The sequence below is a fragment of the Hippocampus bargibanti genome, linkage group LG12 (assembly GCF_051943395.1).
Source record: "Hippocampus bargibanti isolate YZ-2025 linkage group LG12, ASM5194339v1, whole genome shotgun sequence".
Lineage (NCBI taxonomy): Eukaryota > Metazoa > Chordata > Actinopteri > Syngnathiformes > Syngnathidae > Hippocampus > Hippocampus bargibanti.
The window spans coordinates 14,003,217-14,024,106 of NC_142745.1; the positions used below are offsets into that span (position 1 = coordinate 14,003,217).

The 20,890-nt window shown below is 39.6% G+C and overlaps 1 protein-coding gene across 1 annotated transcript; it reads right to left on the reverse strand.

The window, feature by feature from the left end:
• Positions 1 to 504: 504 nt before the first annotated feature.
• On the reverse strand, positions 505 to 19,693 carry lrig2 (leucine-rich repeats and immunoglobulin-like domains 2). The gene is made up of 17 exons (XM_089010591.1): positions 19,056 to 19,693; positions 18,048 to 18,122; positions 17,697 to 17,831; positions 17,448 to 17,591; positions 15,840 to 15,983; positions 15,608 to 15,751; positions 14,611 to 14,754; positions 13,464 to 13,544; positions 13,250 to 13,321; positions 12,627 to 12,695; positions 12,382 to 12,545; positions 10,092 to 10,403; positions 9,689 to 9,970; positions 8,475 to 8,915; positions 8,253 to 8,405; positions 6,054 to 6,287; positions 505 to 4,860 (listed from the first exon to the last, which is right to left on the reverse strand). The coding sequence occupies exons 1-17, from the start codon at positions 19,241 to 19,243 to the stop codon at positions 4,706 to 4,708; spliced, it is 2,937 nt and encodes a 978-aa protein (XP_088866717.1). The 5' UTR covers positions 19,244 to 19,693; the 3' UTR covers positions 505 to 4,705.
• Positions 19,694 to 20,890: the final 1,197 nt, after the last annotated feature.

Here is a 20,890-nt window from a genome sequence, read left to right on the forward strand (position 1 = left end):
TGCAGGTCCGTTAAAAGTTAAAGTTAAAAAAATAAAAATAAAAACAAATATGACAACACAGACATAATCATTCATTCGTCAGCACCTTCTGTACCCTCTTTGTGACATGAAGCAGTTCTAGATAAAATAGGAGAGGATCAAAGCGTCCTTTTCAGCAGTGGATCAGGGACGTCATGATGGAAAATGCACGTCTACTACAAGCTAAAAGTTGAAAGCATACACGCAGCTCTAGCATCTATTGACTATTTTTTACGGGGTTCCATATATAAAATCTGTCTTATACTGCCCTCAGGTGGCAAAGATAGGTAACAGCACAATAGGTATACAATAGTAATGCAAAATTTGAAGTATATTTGTAATTGTATTTACAATGACTGTGTTCTTATGACAGTCTAGCGTGCAATTTTTCTGTGGCGCTACCAAATGACTTAGGTACCACGCAATTTCAGAATCAGAATCATCTTTATTGCCAAGTATTTAGAACACACAAGGAATTTGTTTCCGGTAGAACACGCTGCAAGTATCGTCGTCAAAAAAAACTGCGAAGTGGCACTATACAATTCCATTTTGGCTACTGTTGAAGAGTTCCACTTCCCACCACCACGGCATCACAACGCATTAAACACATATTTTCGCTCATCTGCATTTAACGGCACTTCAAGTGTATGACGAACACAGTAACGTATTATCACCGGGCGTCTTTTTATCTACTTTTATTATGCTCCCTTGTTTGTGCAGAATTGATATATAATGAGCTCCAGTGTTGTTTAATTGCAAACGTTGGCGGTACGGGATGTTTGCGTGCTGTTCTCTCGATTTTATCCGGAATGAAAGTTGTTTCGTATGACGTAAAAAGAACACAGTAAATATCATTTTTATGCTTGTATGATAAACGATGTATGCGCTTGAATGAAGCCGCGTGGTGTCAGCACTGTGATTCACAACACCGTCATATGTCAGTGGTGTCATTTTTAGTTCATTAATTAAAAGGGATGACATACGTTATGGATGCACGCAATGTGATGCTCATTGCCAGTGAAATTTATAAGCAGGCTGCAACTAATGTTTATTTTAGTAATAATACATTTCATTTATAAGCGCCTTTCAAAACTCTCAAGGTCACTTTTTTATTCCATTTGTGATTGTATTTTATTTATTATAGTACCTATGCTTGTCTGTGACTGAAGTGTCCTTGAGAGCTTTGAAAGGCACTTAAAATGTAATGTATTATTATTATTTACAGTGTAAGGATACAGTTGCTAATAGATAGCTACCCAGCCAGCTAGATAGCGAAATGATAGCAATAGATAGCTAATTGATAGCAAATAGATGGCTAGGTAGCTAGCTTGATAGCTAGCTAGACTGTCGTAAGTCTCTCATAAGGAATTCTGTCAACCGGAAATTCCTTAATCCGGAAAAAAAAAATATGCAGCCCTCATGTAGATTTTCCAAAATGGCTACCTCAAAACAAAATGACTGACTGGAGACGTTTTATGCAGCCTTTTAGTCATAAATTAATCTTTTGCAAAAAAAATGGCAGCGTATTGTGTGCGAACACAGTTAATGTTTATTGTCTATCATCATAATTATGTTACAAAAACTATATTTTTAATTAAACATGCTTAGTACAGGTCCCAAAATAGAACTGGAAATAAACGTGTGTGTCTCCCTCTACATACACACCTTTTATATTTGCCTAATTTTAAGTTGTGAGCTTTGGTCTTGACTGAAAAAAAATGCTAACAATAACGTCATGTAAACGACATCAACTTTTGAAAGCATCCAAAGTGAATACAGAGACAAGTCCACAAAAAAAAGAAAAAAAAAACACAAAAGTACACGTGGAATGTGAAGTAAGAATTAAAAAGTAAACATCATTGTAAAAAAATACATAAATGCAAATGCACATCAGGCTTGTGAGGTTTTGACTGCTTACATCAACATATGACGGAGGGCTCAAATGTACCATGGAGAGACTTGAGAGGGTCCCCCGTTTTAAAGGGACAGTACCGTTTTTTTGTGGCAAAACAACAACATGAGAAATGTGTGCAATGTCGCTAGCAGAGGAACAAATTGCAAATGCAAAAAAAAAAAAAAGTGACGTCAAAAATGAAGCCATCATTTCAGTTACATTGACTGCATTTTGACTTAAAGGACAATCGATGCCTCAAGACAGGTTGTGTCCATAATTTCTAAAATCCCTTCAAATGACTTCTACTGAGCGTATTTTACAAAGATTCCATCGCATATAGCTATATTTTACGTTTTATGACTCGCGCTGAATATTCCGGAAGTCTTGTTTTAGAGTTGATGACGATGCCTGACGTGACATCACATCTGGAACCGAGATAGCGACACAAGCGAATTAGAAGATAAACACATAAATAACACGATGGTGAATTGTTGTGTGTTGCACCAAGACTATTATTTGATACTAGTTGACACAAATTCCCAGCAGACAAATCAGCCCATTTCCAACGGAGCTTGGGCGCCATCTCGTGCATTTTCTGGGACGCTACATTGGAGTCCTGACGGCTCGATTTGATACGCAAGTACTTCTTTAATTAATTGCAAACATTTATGCTTTGCTCTTCAGAACTATTTGAATCATATTTATAACTGGATGAGTAACAAGAAAGCATATTCTCCAAATCTGAAGCCATTGTTTTGATTCTTGAGCAAGGCAAGACGTCCTGGCGTGACGTCACGAACAAGGGGGCGAGACCTTCTGGAACTCTCCATCCCCGAGGTCATTTTGAGGTAGTTTTGGGACACTAACTCATTTTTATTAGTGTTTTGCATTTGACTAAAACTATTAGCCTGCGTGTTTTGTGTATTTTAGATGCTATAAAATGTTTTTCTGATGTCAGTTAGGAAACAAAAAATGGTGTCGGTTGTCCTTTAATAGTGAGATCAGGTGAAAGCACGGTGAAGCGTCCCCAAAGTTGAAGGCACTCCAAAGCCGTATATGTCAGTTTGAAGAATATTTTCACCTCATTTGAATGTTTTTAGAAAAAAAAAACACATTTTTAGAAAGTATGTTTTTTTCATGCTTTTCACTGATGTCTTCATCTCAATGAGCAAAATGTCCAAAATATTTTTCAAAATTTCCCACATGAATGAACTCATTCACTGCCAGACCATGTGCAAAAATGTGTCCACACCCGTGCCAGGGTTTTTGTCATTGTCACTCGAATTCCAGGACCCGCAGAATATTGACTTTTAAGACTACATAAGCATTCAATTCAGCGTAAGAAACATTGCTCTCTTCTTTCATCAGGAAAAAAAAGTTAATTCCTAAGTTATATGGATCTGGAGTTATCTGAGCTTGAAATGGGGGCGGCTGTACAAAATACAATACATATTTGTTTATTTCTTGTATATTATAGCTGTCCATGTTAAGTGCTTTGTTCCAGCTTCAGCTGTTGTTAAAGCGCTATATAAACCAATATGCATGTGGTATTTTGGACAGCTGCCCCCATTTCAAGCTCATATAACTCCAGACCCATATAACTTAGGAATTAACTATTTGTTTCTGATAAAATGTTGAATGTTTATAATAATAATAATAATAATAATAATAATTTCATTTTTAAGCGCCTTTCAAAACTCTCAAAGTCGGTTTACAGTCACATAAGTTTTTCTGTAGGTGAGCAGCGGCACCCACACGCGCCAGCGTTCACTCAATCTGGAAGTAACTCAATAGATAGAAAGCTAGCTAGCTAGCCAACAGATAGCTAATAAGTAGCTAGCTAGATAGCTAGCCAGCCAGCTATATCGCTATAAAGCTAATAGATAGCTAGCTAGATAGTTGGCCAGTATCTATTGTTCACGTTTGTTATCCTAGGGACAGGAAGCCATAAATCCATAACTGTGCTAACCAGTATTAGCATGTAGCCACAATGAGCAAACAGCTGCTGCGATAGGCGATGACACAATAACAATAATTGTCAACAACAATAGTTGTGCTCAGTATACTCTCTTATGTAGTCCTAAAACTCAATATTCTGGCAATTTGAGTGACAATGACAAAAACCCTGGCACTGGAATGGACACATTTTTGCATGTCTGGCAGTTAATTAGTTAAAAAAAAGTCAAAAAACGGGTTTAAATTCTTTTTGAATGGGGAGTGGTGTTGCGTAAAGACAAAGCATAAAATGTACTACCTGAATACTAGTCTGTACATAATTGTGGTAAACTACATTCGACACTTTTTTGTTCACAGTGCTAATGCCTTTTTCTCTCGCAGAAGGATTGCGGGTTCAGTAATATTGAAGGAACACTTAAATTAAGTGCCTGTGAGTGGTGAAGAAGAAACGGATCAGTGCGTGTGTCACCTGAAAATGGATGTTTTATGTGCCATGACTGTCACATAAAATAAAGATCCTACCATTTTGTAAACTGCTTGAAAATGAAGGCTGAGGTCATATTCAGATGCTAATGCTAATAAAAACGGCACATTGCGGCGTTATTGTCTCTTACGCAGTCTTCACTTGGTGACCTCTGGCGACTTTCTCAAAATGGCTCCTCCCTTCACGTATAAACATCTCTCCAAATCTTCCATTCACAGCGTCCATCGCAAGTGACGTCCAGAGATCGGTTGCCTTTTTTTTGAAACACCAGCGAAAGCGCAAACACTCCCAAGAGAGAATCTTTGGTGTAGTGTTCAAGGAGGTAGTGGGTTCAGGAGTGAGGTTGGGCGGGTCTATGTGGGTGCTGAACGGTCCTGTGGGTTAGTCCTTTTCAGAGGTGGTTTATGGTCTGCGGAACTTGTTCCCGCATTTTCCAATTGAGGAACTGTCCTGCTCGCGTGAGGTTTCCAGTTTTGTCTTTCGCCCCATACGGTGTTGCTGTGGACGTCTGTAATAGAAAATATATTTTTTTAAAAAGCACAAAGAGAATGTCAAGAGATGCCAACAATTACAGGAGAGTAGCATAATTTCCAGTGTTTAAGGCGCACCCAAAAGCCTTGATTTCAAAAGCCGCCTGATATGCAGGTGCGCCTTATATGTCAAGTCATATTGAGCCACAACAACTAATGTCAGCAGCCACCATTTCCCCGTGTAGAAGTAGTGCGTTAGCCCAGCCTCTACTGTAGCGCCTTATAAGGTGGTGCGCCATATACAGTGATAACTGTGCTTACGAACGCTTTAGCTCACTAGTTTTCCACACCCCTTTTGAGTGCAGACGTGGTTTTCTATCGGGTGGAGTACTTTTGCGATTTTGGTACCGAAAAAGACCCCACCACAAGCTCTTGTTAAACCGAAGAGGACACAAAAGATAATTATGGTCGAGCAGAAGAAGGACATCATCAAAAAACACGAACGAGGTGTGAGTTTGTGTGACTTAGCATCCTAGTACCAGTATGCTAAGTCGACCATTGCTACGTGTGGCTAAGAGTGTTTCTGTATTGTCTAAGCAACGGTCTCAGGCAAGAGAAGAGGTTGACAAACTTCTGTTGATTTAGATTAACGAAAAGCAGCTAGCCGGGGACAGTGTATGATGGTGTTGTTGCCGAGAACGCACGGCAATGTCACTCGGATATCATCAAGAGGCAACTACATCAACGACCATCACAAAGGTCAATAAAATGACTTTATTATACGGTACAGTTTATTTCTTTAATTACAAAAAAGTAGCTGATTTATTATGCATAATATAAGGTATATGTTCTGTGGTTTTAAGGCTTATTTAATAGAAAATGATGTTTTATGGGGACATGCAAACGGATTATTCTCATTTTTAATGGTTTCCTATGGGAAATTAATGTTTGGAAGACACACTTTTTGCCTTACACACACTTCATGGGAACCAATTAATTTCATTCATTGAAGGTGCGCCTTAGATATGGAAATGTTTTGAAAATACACCATTTATTGGGGGTGTGCCTTATACTCCGGTGCGCCTTATACACCTGAAAATACAGTACATCTTAGGTGCCTAAAATGTGTGTGCGAGTTAGTTGTTCAGACATTTGCTGAATTACTTCACAATTCTGTAAATTTACAAAGTATTCTATGCCAGAAAATTGGAGTGTAGCAAACAGATCTTACCACTCGCGCAATTTTCCACTGTCAACTGGCTGCCCGTCCTCTCAGAGTCTTGTTTGCCAGGTAGGCGTTCCGCAGCAACGTATTCTTCCCGGGCACGCTCGCAGAAGGCTGGCAGATCCTTATCCAATGCATTGTCTGCGCCTTGGAAGGCGTAGGGGCAGTAGTCCCGCATGCGAGTGAACATGTTGGCGTTGTCGTAACAGTCGGAACAGATGAGCAGCGGCCCTGTGGCACCTGATGATTTTCAACAAGACGCACAAGGTTGACATGCAGGGTTCAATTCAAACACGCATGCACATGATTTCAACAAAATATCAGAATGTATTACAGTGATACCCTGGCTTACGAACTTAATTGGTTCCCAGACAGTGTGTAAGGCGAAAAGTGTGTATCCCAAAAATTAATTTCCCATCGGAAACCACTAAAATGAGAATAATTCGTTGCCAGGACCCCATAAAACATAATTTTCTACTTTCAAAATTTCTAAGCCTTAAAACTACACAAAATAAACCGTATTTTATGTATAATAAATGTGCTGTGGTATAATAATGAAATTAACTGTACAGTATAATAAAGTCGTTTTATTTACCTCTGTGATGGTCGTTGACGGCTTGATGGAATGGAGTGGCGGGTTTCATCAGCATTAAACACTTGATGAGGAACATAGCCTTCTTCTTTCACCATCTTGAGGAATGATCCCTTGGAGGTGCTTTCTCTGCGATAATTTTACCTAGTTCCTCATCAATTGTGTTCTGTTTAGCTGGGTTGATAGCTTTTTGCATCAAGTGTGCAGATGGCTCGTGCGGGTTATTTGTGGAGCCTGATTGATGGAATATTTTAACCTTGCAGTCTACACCCTGCTTTTGAACTATCAAAGTCGAAACAAGTCCAAATTTCACTGTTTTCGATCCATTTTGTCATTATCTGTCGTCTGCCTGTCTCTTTAATGTTTAAACCACCTCCCCTCACTGCTGCGTTCTTGACCAATCACTTTTTTGGAGAATGGCTTCACATTCTCTCCGTCTGTAACCCCCCGTTGCACCCTCACTGCTGCGTTCTTGACCAATCACGTGGCTTTAACCGACGACTGTGGGTGGGGAATAGAGGACCAAAACAAGCCGGCTGCCAACGGGCTCGATGGCGAACGACACAATACTGATCGTGGTGCTTCGTGTGTATCCCAAAAAAATAGTTCGTATGCCAAGGTAAAATTTTTTATAAATTTAACATTCGTAAACCGAAAAGTTCATAAACTGAGGGGTTTGTAAACCGAGGTATCACTGTATTTAAAAAAAAACTGTGATAATAAAACTCAGTACAAATGCATAACTCCTTTTTATTAAAAGGACGCTTACATTTTTCGAATTAAGATTGCATAGCAGCATATTGTGTATTATTGCCCATTCATCATACAGCCTGGTCATCCTGAAATTGGGATTTTCTCCATTTGTGGTCCCTTGTGTAGGTGTGTCATTCCTCCCACAGATGTGTGCATGTGTTTTAATGGGTTTATTGGATCAGAGGATGTCATCAATATTTATCAATATGGGCATGCAAAACATTTCCCTTTTTTCATGTTAGCGTTTTGTTCTAGCTTCAGCTGTTGTTAAAGCACTATAAAAATCAATATGTATGTATTGCATTGTATTTTGGACATCCACCCTCATTTCAAGCTCAGATAACTCCAGCCGCATATAATTTAGGAATTAACTTTTTTTGTGATGAAAGAAGAGAGTCTAATGTTTCTAGCAATGTACTGACTGTTTATGTGGTCCTAAAACTCAATATTATGTGCGTCCTAGAACTCAAGTGACAATGACAAAAACCCTGGCACTGGAGTGGAAACATTTTGGCATATATCTGGCAGTGAATGAGTTAATGACATGCCAGATTATGAAAGATATGGCCTCCAGGTGTGTTTGATGCAAAAAATGAATTGTAATTATGAATTCCTTTTCACGACTGTGTCAGCACAGGTTAGTGTTCCATCGGACTTAGGAATTAACTTTTTTTTCTGATGAAAAAAGAAAGTCTGAGATTTCTTACGCTGCATTGAATGTTTAAATGTTGAATGTCTAAAACTCAACATTCTGTGGATCCTGGCAATTTGAATGAAAATGACAAAAACCCTGGCACTGGAGTGGACACATTTTTGCAGATCGTCTGGCAGTGAATGAGTTTTTAAGATGGTCGGCTTACTCTCTGTGCCCTTGTGCATGTATCCATTGGAAAGAGTAGGCATGAGCTGCTGATGGCTGCCGGCCTCCGAGTTGCTGTAGCCTTCCGGAGGTTCTGACAAAGTCCCCTGAGAAGAGAGGTAGCTGGGAATGTCTGCTGGTAAATTCATGTCATCTGTGGAAAGAAACCATCAAAATGTGAAATAATTCACAAGTTGTCAATCAATCATTCCCAAAGCCTTACCGGTATTGGTGATGCTGTAGTCTTCACTTTTCCTCCGCATGTGATAGATGACGATGACCCACACCAGTGAGGTTCCAACCACGCAGCAGACCACCACGATCACCACGATCCCTACGGTGGTCCAGCCATCCTGGTTGTACCCAGCGCCGGTCTCACAATTGGGAGACGGCGAGACGGCCAGGTAGATGTGGCCGCGCTCGGTTCCCAGCGTGTTGGACATGATGCACGTGTACTTCCCGGCATCGCTGGGGCCAGCGTCGACGATGATGAGGAGCTGATTGGCCGCGGCGAAGAAGTGGCGCTCCGTCAGCACAAGGGGGCCGTCGTCTTTGGTCCAGTTTAAGCGCGGGGCCGGGCTGCCTCCGGCGATGCATTGAAGTACAGCGGTTTCACCTCTGGCCACTGTGCGATCCTCCAGGGGCCTCAAAAATGACGGCATTTCTGCAATGGTAGAGAATGTTATTGCTGGCAAACACAACTGAGAATGTTTTATTTAATATATGACAAATATGCATCTATCTATGCCAGCAGCATATTGTATATCAGATTTATTTTCAAATAAATACCGTATTTTCCGGTGTATAAGGTGCACTGGAGTATATGGTGCAACCCCTATGAATGGCGTATTTTCAAACTTTTTCCATATACAGGTAACATCCGACTTACGACCGAGTTCCGTTCCGACCAAACGGTCGTAAGTCGAAATCCATTAAAAATGTTGAATAGAGACTCGGACGCTAAATGATTCGCAAACTCCCCCTCTTAAAATGTTAAAAATAGGGTCTGAAGGTCATGGTCGTAAGTACGAGTGGTCATAAGTCGAGCGGGTCGTAAGTCGGATGTTACCTGTATAAAGTGCACCGGGCTGTTAGCTATCTATTAGCTATTTATTACCTATCCATTTGCTAGCTGGCTAGCTATTGGCTGTCTAGCTATCTATTAATTATGCATTAGCTAGGTGGCTAGCTATTAGCTGTTTAGCTGGATGGCTGTTGGCTATCTGGCTATCTATTCGCTATCCATTAACTAGATAGCTAGCTATTATCTGTCCAGCTGACTGGCTGTAAACTGTCTAATTGTTGGCTATCCAGCTATCTATTAGCTATCCGATATGATGTACAGCAGAAGCACAAGGCCCCACTGAGCTTTCTTTCCAGCCACAAGTCACACCAAGTGAAACGTCAGCACAATCCAAGAGGTAAACTCTGACTCACCTAGGACAGTGAGCGTCGCATTAGCAGACAAGCTGCCCGCCATATTCTGCGCCGTGCAGCTGTAGACCCCCATGTCCTCTGTCTTGACGTTGGCGATGAAGAAGATGTCGTCATCCGGCATCACGTGCATCCTGCGTTCACGGGCGGCGGGGAAGTCGGTGCCGCCATCCTTTTGCCAAGCAATCTGCGGCAGAGGGTGGCCCTCTGCGGCACACTCTAGCCTGGCCATTGTCCCGGTGCGGATGGTGAGATCCATGGGGGTCTTGAGGAAAGATGGCAGCTCTGTGGAGGGACCAGAGACACTGAATTAAGCTCTGATAGCATTCCTTCTGACAAATTTAGAGCAGAAATGATTCATGTCATTTATGATAACAAAATGAAAAATATTGGGCATGATGCTGACCGTTCACAGTGAGTTTGGCCCTGTTGGAGTAGTTAGCACCAAAATGGTTGGACACCACGCACTGGTAAGATCCCTCATCGGTAAAGTTGACGTTGAGGAGGTGCAACACGGTGGTGTAGATCAGCTCTCCTTCCTGGTAGCGGGCGTAGTTATGCACCTCGGCACCGTAAAGCACCTCGCCATCCTTCCGCCACGCCGTGCTCATTGCCGAGTCGCTGCTGCTCAATGCCATGCAGCTCAGAGTCACGTTGTTGCTCCGCAGGACCACTGATGTCTCTGGGTGGGTGGTGATTCGAGGCTTGGGGAAGTCGTCTATATAAAAATAAATAAAATACATACATTGATTACATTTATAATCATAATAATATACTTAATTTCTAAGCGCCTTTCAAAACTCTCAAGGCCACTTTACAGTTATAGGATTTTTTTTGTGCGGGTAAGCAGCGGCAACCATTCGCGCCGGCGTTGACTCGACCCGGAAGTAACACAGCAGCAAAGTTATGAAAGGAAGAGGAAAGGAAAGAATGGAAACAAAGAAAAACAAATAACAAATAATATGACAACACAAAGACACAGAGTCATTCATTCTTCAGCAGCAGAAAAAAACAAGGTTAGCAAGATACAACTAAACACAATAAAATAAAAGATAAACACATTAAAACAAAATATAATCAAATAAAAACATTAAAATACACTGAAATACAACAAGATACAATAATATACAATAAAATAAATTAAAATGCATTAAAATGAATAAAATCATCAAATAAAATACATAAAAAAAAACAATTAAAATATAATCAGGCTCTCTACCATTGCTAAACGAGTTCTACGTTTGGCAATAGCGACCGGCGGTTATCAGGGCAGCTAACTTTTAATATTTAGCTATGAACCTAGCTGGCTACCTAACTAGCTAGCTAGCTATTAGCTAGCTGGCTGGCTAGTTATCTAGTTAGCTACCTAGCTGGCGAGCTATATGGCTATCTAGCTGGCTATCTATTAGCTATCTATCTAGCTTTCTAACTATTTGAGTTCCGAGTTGACTGAGCGGTGGCGCATGTGGCTAGCGCTGCTCACCCACAGAAAAACTTAACCTGTGACTGTAAAGTGACTTTGTGAGTTTTGAAAGGTGCTTATAAATGAAATGTATTATTATTACATTGGATGATGTGGTGAGACTACCCCTCCAATGCTTTCGACAATTAATTACATGAAGGCTGAAATGATTACCGTAATTTCCAGACTATAAACCGTGACTCTTGTGAACAAGCTTTCAACCCTGCGGGTTATGCAACGATGCGGCCGATTTAGGCATTTCTTTTCTAACTTTTGCACAAGTGTGCCTAGTGAATGGATCCTGATAGCGTGAAAATAAAATAAACCATCACCAACACGGTTTTCGAAAAGCCGATCTGCTGCGTGACAGAGAAGACAGCGCAAGCTCGGGAGCGACTTTATCTCAGGATGAAAGTGACACTTAATGCGACAACGAAAGAGAACGAATATCTGACGCTATTCCAATCCGACTTCCATGGTTTTAGCATACAGGACGAGGATGAGGACGGCTATCCGCGACTTGCTATGTTAGCGAGTCCCAACGTGTTTCTTCCGTGTCTCAGTGACTTGCTATGTTTTTGTACCCAGAGCTGTGAGCGAGTACCAACGTGTTGCTGCTGTGTCTCAGTGACTTTTACCTGCATTTTTTTCAGCCAGCCCTATTAGGGCTGTGTTACTACCATAATGCTTGTTGTGTTGCTGCCGTGTAAAAGCCACTGTTTTGAAAGAAAATATATAGTAATTCTGGAACTCATTTCCACCCACCATCCATAATATTGACTCTCTTCCCCCTTTCAAATCCCACCTCAAAACCCATCTGTTTGGATTGGATTTGCCTTTAGTAGTCTCGCAGTGGAGAAATTTACATTTACCAGCAGCAACATTTAAAATTGCATTTACAGTTTAGTTTAATCAGCTCTTTTATCATTTATGGTTTTATTATTTTGGTGTTTCTTGTTCTTTTGATTGGAAAGTGTCCTTGAGTGATTTGTAAATTAAATGTATTATAATTATTAAAACTTCGAAAACTTTCTTCTGTGTACCGTCTTTTTTTAATGAACATGTGGCTTATACATAGGTGCGGTTTATGGATGTACAAAATGGTTTTGGTTAAATGGTTAAAAATATACTGGGTGAGGCTTATAATCAGGTGCGCTCTTTAGTCCGGAAATTACGGTGATCAAATAACTTGAACAATTTGTTAGCAAAAATCAAGACGACAGAAATTACCGACCACAGACAAAATCTTCGGGGCTGACTGAAAGGACATCTTGACCAAGAAGGCTGGCGGGGTGGGCGCAAACAGCGACGACAGAACGAAGGAAGTGGTTGCTGGTGATCCAGGGTCCGAGCCACTGCATGTGGCAGTCGCACAGCAGGCTACTTGTGTTTAGAATGCTAGGAAGGAAAAAAAAAGAATATGGTGTGAAATTATAACATAATTAATACGTAAAGAAAAACTTTCTTTTTGAAACTTACAACACTTTGAGCTGTGTATGCAGCAATGCTTCAGGATGTATTGACATGATGTCATTCCTCCTGAGGTCCCTGGAAAAAAATAGATTCTTAGCTAGTCTGTTATTTTTTTAATTGTGGATTAGTAATTATCGATTCTAATTTTTATTAGTGATGATTTATTATTATCAATTATTATTTATTATTAGTATGTATTATTTATTATTAGTATTCCTATGTATTTGTAGTTATTATTTATTATTACTATTTATTATTTTCATTTATTATTTTTGCAATTTATTAGTATTATTACTATTTATTATCATCAATTATTAATAATTAATTATTAACTATTAATTAGTAATTATTAACTATTATTATCATCTATTATTAACTACTATAATTATCTATTAATTATTAATATTATGTATTAATTATGATTTTTATTATTATTATTATTATGTATTGTTATTATGTATTATCATTATTATGATTATCATTATGATTATCATTATGATGATGATGATTATCATCATGTATTCATTGATTTATTATTTCATTGATTCATTAATTGATTCATTCATTAATTGATTGGAGGCAAAAACAACTAAAATGTGCTCTGGAAAAAATTGCAATATTTCACTCACAGATGCTCCAACTCATCCAAACCCTCAAAGGCTTTCTTGGGTATGGACTTGATTTTGTTCTGCTGTAATATTCTGGAAAACAGAAGACTTGATGGTGAATTCATTCATCTGCAAACAACTTCTGTCAAGAGCAGTTTTGACTGAGGCTGCGCGATGTAAGACGCAGACGTCGACATCAACGCAAATGTATAAATAAGAATTCGAGTGTCCTCACAATGTGTTCAGCTTCTTCATTCCGTCAAACACGCAGATGGAGTCTTCAATGGCCCAAGAAATTTCATTATTGCGGATATCTCTGCCAAAACAAAGTGTCGCATGTGAGGCACGTTAACATCCAAACTAAGTATGTTGAAGTGATGCCAAGAGAGGAATGTTTACAGTATACGCATGATTGTTGAATGCATACAAGAGCCGTATTAAATCATGTAAATTGCAAAGGAGTCCGAGATGTAAAACCAAATAAATAAACAACTGCACTCAAAATAGCAAGGAACTCTAAAACTGTGAAACTGTAAATTGAAAAAATGTCTCCTCTTCTTAACCCAAACGTAAAAGCCACGCTTCCACACTGAGGGCTCTGTTCTGATGAGGAACAAATACCCCCCCAATTTGGGGGAAAAAAAAGTCAGCTTTTGTCTGTCCCTGCTCACGCCTGGCCACCTCTGAAAAGACTCCTGCACTCTCTCGATTCCCTTCTCACATGAAAGCTCCCACGCTGGTGTCAAGCTATCGCAGCTGACCTATTTCTCCATCGGCAAATGAGTTGACAACATTCCCTCGCAGATCGACGAGCAATAAAAAGATGGCAGTTGATGCAATTGCTTTGTTATGGCGCAAAGAGAGCTTACAATATTGCTAATAGCTATATAGCTACCGAGCTAATAGCTATCTATTTGAGTTACTCCCGGGTTGAGTGAACGCTGGCGCGTGTGGCTGCCGCTGCTCACCCATAGAAAAAACCTTATCCCGTGACTGTAAAGTGACAGAGTTAAATTAATTAAATGTGTTATTATTATTATTATTATTATTATTATTACACACACAAAAAATGTAAGATCGTGGACGTTTGCACACACAAATTGCACAAAAAAAAAGCTCTGGTCCCCCAGAACCTGCAGTTTGACACTTGTCCACTAAAGAGTGTAGCCAACAAACCTGCCATGTTCCTTCAGAAGGCATAGAGACCAAAAATAAGTCCGAATATATTATTTGTAGCTTTTTGAAAGAAAACAAAAACAGGATGAACATGAATCATTCCCAAAAGATCATCAATGAGTCCAACATGTGGATTACTCTTGAACGGATCAGACCACAATTATTCATCAGAACAGGTCATTCTCTTTTCATAAAGCAAGACTTACAGTTTGCGTAGATTGGCCAAACTACTGAAGACCCGCTCTCCCACGTGGCTAATGGCGTTCTCGCTAAGGTTCAAGCTCTCCAGAAGACCTAATCCCACAAAAGCAGTGTCCTCCAGTCTGGTCAGGTGATTGAAGGAAAGGTCTCTATACAAAACAAAAAGTAGATACAGTGATACCTCAGCTTCCGAACACTTTAGCTCATTTAGCGCGACAATGCCTGGCGGACTAGTTTTCGGCGGATGAACACCAAACCACACGATCGAACAGTGCCACGTGGCTGGCGGACTAGTTTTTGTCATCACTTTGAGTGCAGACGTGGTTTGCAATCAAGTGGAGTACTCTTGCTATTATGGGACCGATAAAGACCCCACCACAGGCTAGTGTTAAGCCAAAGAGGACACAAAATAAAATTGCGGTCAAGCAAAAGACAGAGATCATCGAAAAACACAAACGAAGTGTGCATTTGTGTGACTTGTGTCACAGTACAAGTATGCTAAGTTGACGATTGCTACGTGCGGCTAAGGGTGTTTCTGTGTTGTCTAAGCAATGAGCTCAGGCAATAGAAGAGGTTGAAAAACTTATCTTTATTTGGATTAAGGAAAAGCAGCTCGCAGGGGACATTGTGAGTGAGGGTATTATCGCCGAGAAAGCACGCCAACTTCACTCTGATATCATCAAGAGGCAACTACATCAACTACCAGTACAGTTTATTTCTTTAATTACAATACAATAGATCATTTATTATACATAAAAAAGGTCTATTTTGTGTAGTTTTAAGGTTTATTCACTAGAAAATTATGTTTTATGGTGACCTGGGAACGGATCATTCTCATTTTTAATGGTTTCTTATGGGAAATAAATGTTTGGCAGACAAGCTTTTTGCCGTACACACTTTCTGGGAACCAATTAAATTCGTACGTTGAGTTATCACTGTACATGTCTTGAAGGATTAAGCATAACAAAAATGGTTATTCCAGATGCTAAAAAACAGACTTACAGCTCCTCCAGCTTTTGGCAAAACTCCCAAGCATCTGGTTGGATGATGCCCACAGCGTTCTGGCTCATTCGGAGGATACGCAGCCTGCGCAGGCCGTACAACCAACCTTTGTTCACCTCCGTTTGGTTGTTGTGCTCAAGCTCTCTGAAACATAACCGTGTTGGAACGATTTTTGATATTTATGGCAAAGACATTAAATTGATGGTGGGGTTGGACATGATAAATTACTCACAGTTCTTCCATGTTATTGAGGCCAAAAAAGGCCCCATCCATGAGTTTGGTGATTCCATTTCTTTGCAACTTTAGCGACTGCAACGCATCCATCCCTTTGAACGTCAGACTGTCCACGATCCGGATCTTGTTACGTTTCAATTCACTGATGAGGTGTGATAGAGATAAGAGGAAATTCAGTCAGTTTAAGAGTACAAGCATATACAGTTATACCTCAGCTTATGAACGCTTTAGCTCACAAACATTTCGCTTCACGAACATTAAATTCGCAAGCATGTAGTCTTGGCTGACGAACTAGATTTTGGCGGACAAACCAAACCACACGGAGCGCCACGGTGGCTGGCGGACTAGTTTTCCACACACCCTTTCTTTGAATGCAGACGTGGTTTGTTACTGAGGATACTTTTGCTATTATGGGACCGAAAAAGACCCCATCACAGGCAAGTGTTAAACCAAAGAGGACACAAAAGAAAATTATGGTGGAGCAGAAGGAGATAATTGAAAAACACGAACGAGGTGTGCATTAGTGTGACTTAGCGTCCCAGTACCATTACGCTAAGTGGACCATTGCAACCATCCATCGACAACTACCATCACAAATGTAAATAAAACGATTTTGGATTGGATTGGATATGCCTTTATTAGTCTCACAGTGGAGAAATTTACATTTCACAGCAGCAAAGTGATGAAAGGAATGAAAGTAGAAAAACGAAATACATGAGCTGCTGGAAAGGCAGCCACTCTCGCGGCGCCGTCTTGAAGTCAAAAGAACAAAAAAATTTTATTAAATAGTATAGTTTATTTTTTAATTACAATATAATAGAACATTTTTATACATAAAATAGGGTACATTTTATGTAGTTTTAAGGCTTATTTAGTAGAAAATTGCGTTTTATGGGGACCTGGGAAAGGATTCTTATTTTAATGGTTTCTTATGGGAAATAAATGTTTGGAAGACGAACTTTTCGTCTTGCACACATTTTCTGGGAACCGATTCAGTTTATAAGATGAGGTATGACTGTACATAATTTCTAGCCATGTCTCAATCACAGTTTTTGTACACCAGCCCGAGTCGCATGATTTTGAGTTTCTGACGATTCCTCGTCAGGATCCAATACATTGAAAATGAATCAAGAAAAAAGATGAGAGTGCAACTCATTTGTCACTGTGTAAAATTAAATGACTGTCTTTCAAAGATCATTTGGCCCAATGTGAAATTTGGCGCAATAGCCTTTTTTATTGTATGAGATGCACCGGTTTATAAAATAGATTATCTTTCTGAAGCATGTTATGTTAAATGGTTCATTCAAATTGTACTGGAAGTTTCTTTGATGAATTCAGCATTATTATGTTAGTTTGAGAACCAACACGAAATTATCGAGTAGTGCATCTTTTATTTTTGCTCACCGTGCTACGATGCGGGATTCGAAACATTGCAAATGAGTCTGCTGAGTGGATTGTATTAAAAAAAAACGTTCAATGCTACCTTGCTTGACAATAAGAGAGCTGTGAACAAGTCAGCGCAGTCACCATTATCTTCAAAATAAACATGGTTTGTGTTGTTTTATACTAGCAATTATTTCAGATTTATACATACAACAATACGTACAGAAACTGTAGACTGGAAAGTTTGAAGACTTTAGATGGAAGCAAAGTCAATCTGTTTCTGTTGAGTTTCAACACCAGCAACGTGCTGGAGATGTTGTCGAAGCAGCCCGGTTCCAGGATGCTGATCTTATTATTACTTAAATTCCTGGAAAATTAAAAGAAAAAAATCAAATAAAACTTGTGAAATCCTCTTTTTTTCTAACTAAGAAATACAGCTGAATATTACCCACTAAGAACCGTGGGAACTTACAGATATTTTAACTGCAAGGATGGGAAAGTTCCCACTCTGATCTCGGAAATAGAGTTTGATGTCAGATCCAGCGTCTCCAGTGACTCATATGGCAGCAACTGATGCATCAAGAGCTCAGCGATGCGGTTGTGTATTCTAAATCGTGCAAGATGTACACGCGTGTGAGTCAGGATGGAAAACGGACTGATTATTTATTCATGTCGGCATATTAGGGGAACGAATGACTCAAATAATCGTCTATGGGAGCCTTTCTGCATCACCATATTGTTAATTTAGTTTGTATTAAGATGTATATGAACATCAAGAGGGTTGTGTTGTGTAATTTGTACCATCATGTTATTAAACACTTACAGTGACAGCGTTGAGATGTTGGCAGATGCTCCTCCGAGGAAGGGTAGGACTGTCAGTTCATTGTAGTTCATAAAACTGAAATATAATTTTAGAACACATCACATTATGGAACTGAATGGCTGTGTATTATTTTTCATTTTGTGACAGTAACAATCATTTTATTATATGTAGTAGGTTTCATTATGTATTGTATATGTATAGAATTGATGTATGATTACATGAACAAAACATTTATGTTTGTATTGCAAGGCAGTATTATGATTTACCATTGTAGCCCACGAGCAATTTTTATTCACATGTAGCAGATTTATTATTATCCTGACACCAACATACTTTTTAACCTTTTTTAACTTTTATTGCTGCTGTTTATGACTGTACATTGTCATTGTCCTCAATCAGATATGGGCAAACTGGGTCCTCGAGGGCCAATATTCTGGATGTTTACTATGTTTCTCTTCTCCAACACACTTCATCCAAATTTCTTTGTCGATCCTATTAATTTTTGCTGTTGTACATTGTAAATGCCTCCATTGTGGGAGATAGAATGTTTTTCTTATCTTATTGGAATCAGGGTCAATCTTCTGAAGATCTTGATGACGATCTGATCATTTGAACAAGGTGTGTAGGAGAGAAACATCACAAAAGTAATAGAGTATCTCGCTTTCCAATGACATGTCTATGCATTCATATTTTCTTTTTTTAATGCCTTGTCAAACAAAAGAAAGCACATTCTTCAATCACTCTATCAACTCCAACCACAATATTTAGTATGCAGTTAAAACTTGGTAGACTTAAACAGCTTTTCTGTACATCAGGGCTACACACAAAGCTAGTTAGCAGCAATGTTAGCATTTTGCTCTTTGCATTAAAACGAAAAAGTACATGATTAAAGGTACTTTACATAGAAAAAAGATTCTAAATAAAAGTGGTACCGAGTCCAGTACAGTGACGTTACCCTTGAGCAAGTTCAGCACATCCATGCTAACTTAAACTTGACTACACACTTACACTTGGGTTATCTCTAACGGCGTTTCCAATGGAGCCATCGAGAGCCGTCTCCTGTTGCAATCCAAAACTCGGAGATCATTTGTTCCCGTAGAGCACGAGCAAGGAGCCGGACAGGTCCCGAGGCCCCAGACACCCGCACCGAGAAACACGAAGAGCAAGGCCGAGAGAAGGGGCCAACCTTCCGCCATTTTAAATGTCTTCCCGCAGGAGTAGCTGTGTAGCTATGTGGCTAACTCGCGTCGGACGTTCACAGTTTCACTATTCGGCTGTTTCCACAACTTTAAGTCGGTCAAGCAGAAACATTACAATGGGAAGTAGTGACACCATCCCCTTTCTTAACAGAGCGATTAAGCGGAGTTACGACCCGGGTTGAGCGCATCATCTTGGCAGAGGTTCTTCCTTTTCTTTTTTCCCCGTGCCTGGAATTCCTTCCGCTGCAAACTGGTAGACGATCCAACAAACGCCACTTTCTCCAGATCCACGTTCAATACCATCCAACGTTTGCGTTGGGTTGAAACGAACCGTTCGAAAAGTTCCAAATGTTCACGCGTGTGGTTTAAAGGGATTTTAAATTACCTCACCACATCTTAAGTGCCTTGATGAAACAACAAAAGCGGTTGTTGGTGAGATGATATCCTCAGTCCCGCCCATTTTTAAGGAAGATGGGGCGATTCTATTGGTCGAAGTGTAAGTATGTCAAACTCGTAAAATAATGTGATTGGTTTCACAGCAAAACTAGTTTTGCAATCGAACTAATAATAATCGACACAAGTTTTCCAAATGGAAAGTAGTGCAGTTTTTCATGTTTTTCATTCGTCACCGTCAGTGGCATGAACGCTCACCTGTTTTCATCAGTACGTTTTTTTCGTTCCCATTACAAACTACTTATTTTATTTTTATTTTTTTTACTTTGTTATTTCCAGGTTGAGTGAACGCTGGCACGTGTGGCTGGCGCTACTCACCCGCAGGAAAAATATCATGTGAGTCTAAAGTGTCCTTGAGAGTTTTGAAAGGCGCTTATAAATGAAGCGTATTTATTATTATTATTACTACTACAACTATTACTGAACTATTACTACACGTTCACTAGGGGGTGCTTTTGGCCAGGAAATAACTTGTGACTTGAAGAAACGTATAAGAAATACTGTTCGATTTTTTTATCAAGTTAATTTACTGATGCAATCTTCGAACCGGGAAACATTGATTTTGTTAATTCTAATAAGTGATCAGCAACATTTGCTGGGATGTTGTGTTCGGCAACAAATTGGCAGAACAAAATATCTGCTTTCGTCACAGAATCAGATGAGTGTTTGGTTTTGTTTAGAGGCACAAATTATTAATTGACAGGCTTGTCGCTTTTCATGCTAATTGAAACGCGACATTCTCGCGATCAAACGGCTACAGACCAATTCGGTGCACTGTCTCGGTGCAGTAACCGTGACAAAATCAAAATGAGGGAAAAAAAATCAACATCATTGATGGAAAACATACAGATTTTGAATGTATGTCGTATGCATTTAAATATCAGTGCTCACTTTTACAAATTACACCAAAACCGTACAACTTGACAGCTATGATCATATACATTGTTTGAAAGCCACAGAGTGACAGTTATGATCCTGGTTGAAGTTGACTGTTTGAATGAACCACTCTTCTAATCACATATGTTTACAACTCTTTAAACACAAAGTTACTCAAAACTAATTGTCGCAGAGTATCTAGGGATCGAAGAAAAAAACCACAGGTGTCATAATTTTCCCTTTGAACGGGAATTGCCATTTGTGGCCACTAGGTAGCTCTGCCCCTCAGTATGAATATCTGCTCCACCTCCACCT

What these genes read in the sequence shown, in the direction of transcription:
- lrig2 (XM_089010591.1), bottom strand. Translation starts at nt 19,243, where the DNA reads ATGGCGGAAGGTTGGCCCCTTCTCTCGGCCTTGCTCTTCGTGTTTCTC. An exon ending in CATACACAGCTCAAAGTGTT is followed by an intron (nt 12,546 to 12,626) that starts GTAAGTTTCAAA and finishes TTTCCTTCCTAG; the next exon opens with CATTCTAAACACAAGTAGCC. An exon ending in CCCCGAAGATTTTGTCTGTG is followed by an intron (nt 10,404 to 12,381) that starts GTCGGTAATTTC and finishes ATTTTTATATAG; the next exon opens with ACGACTTCCCCAAGCCTCGA.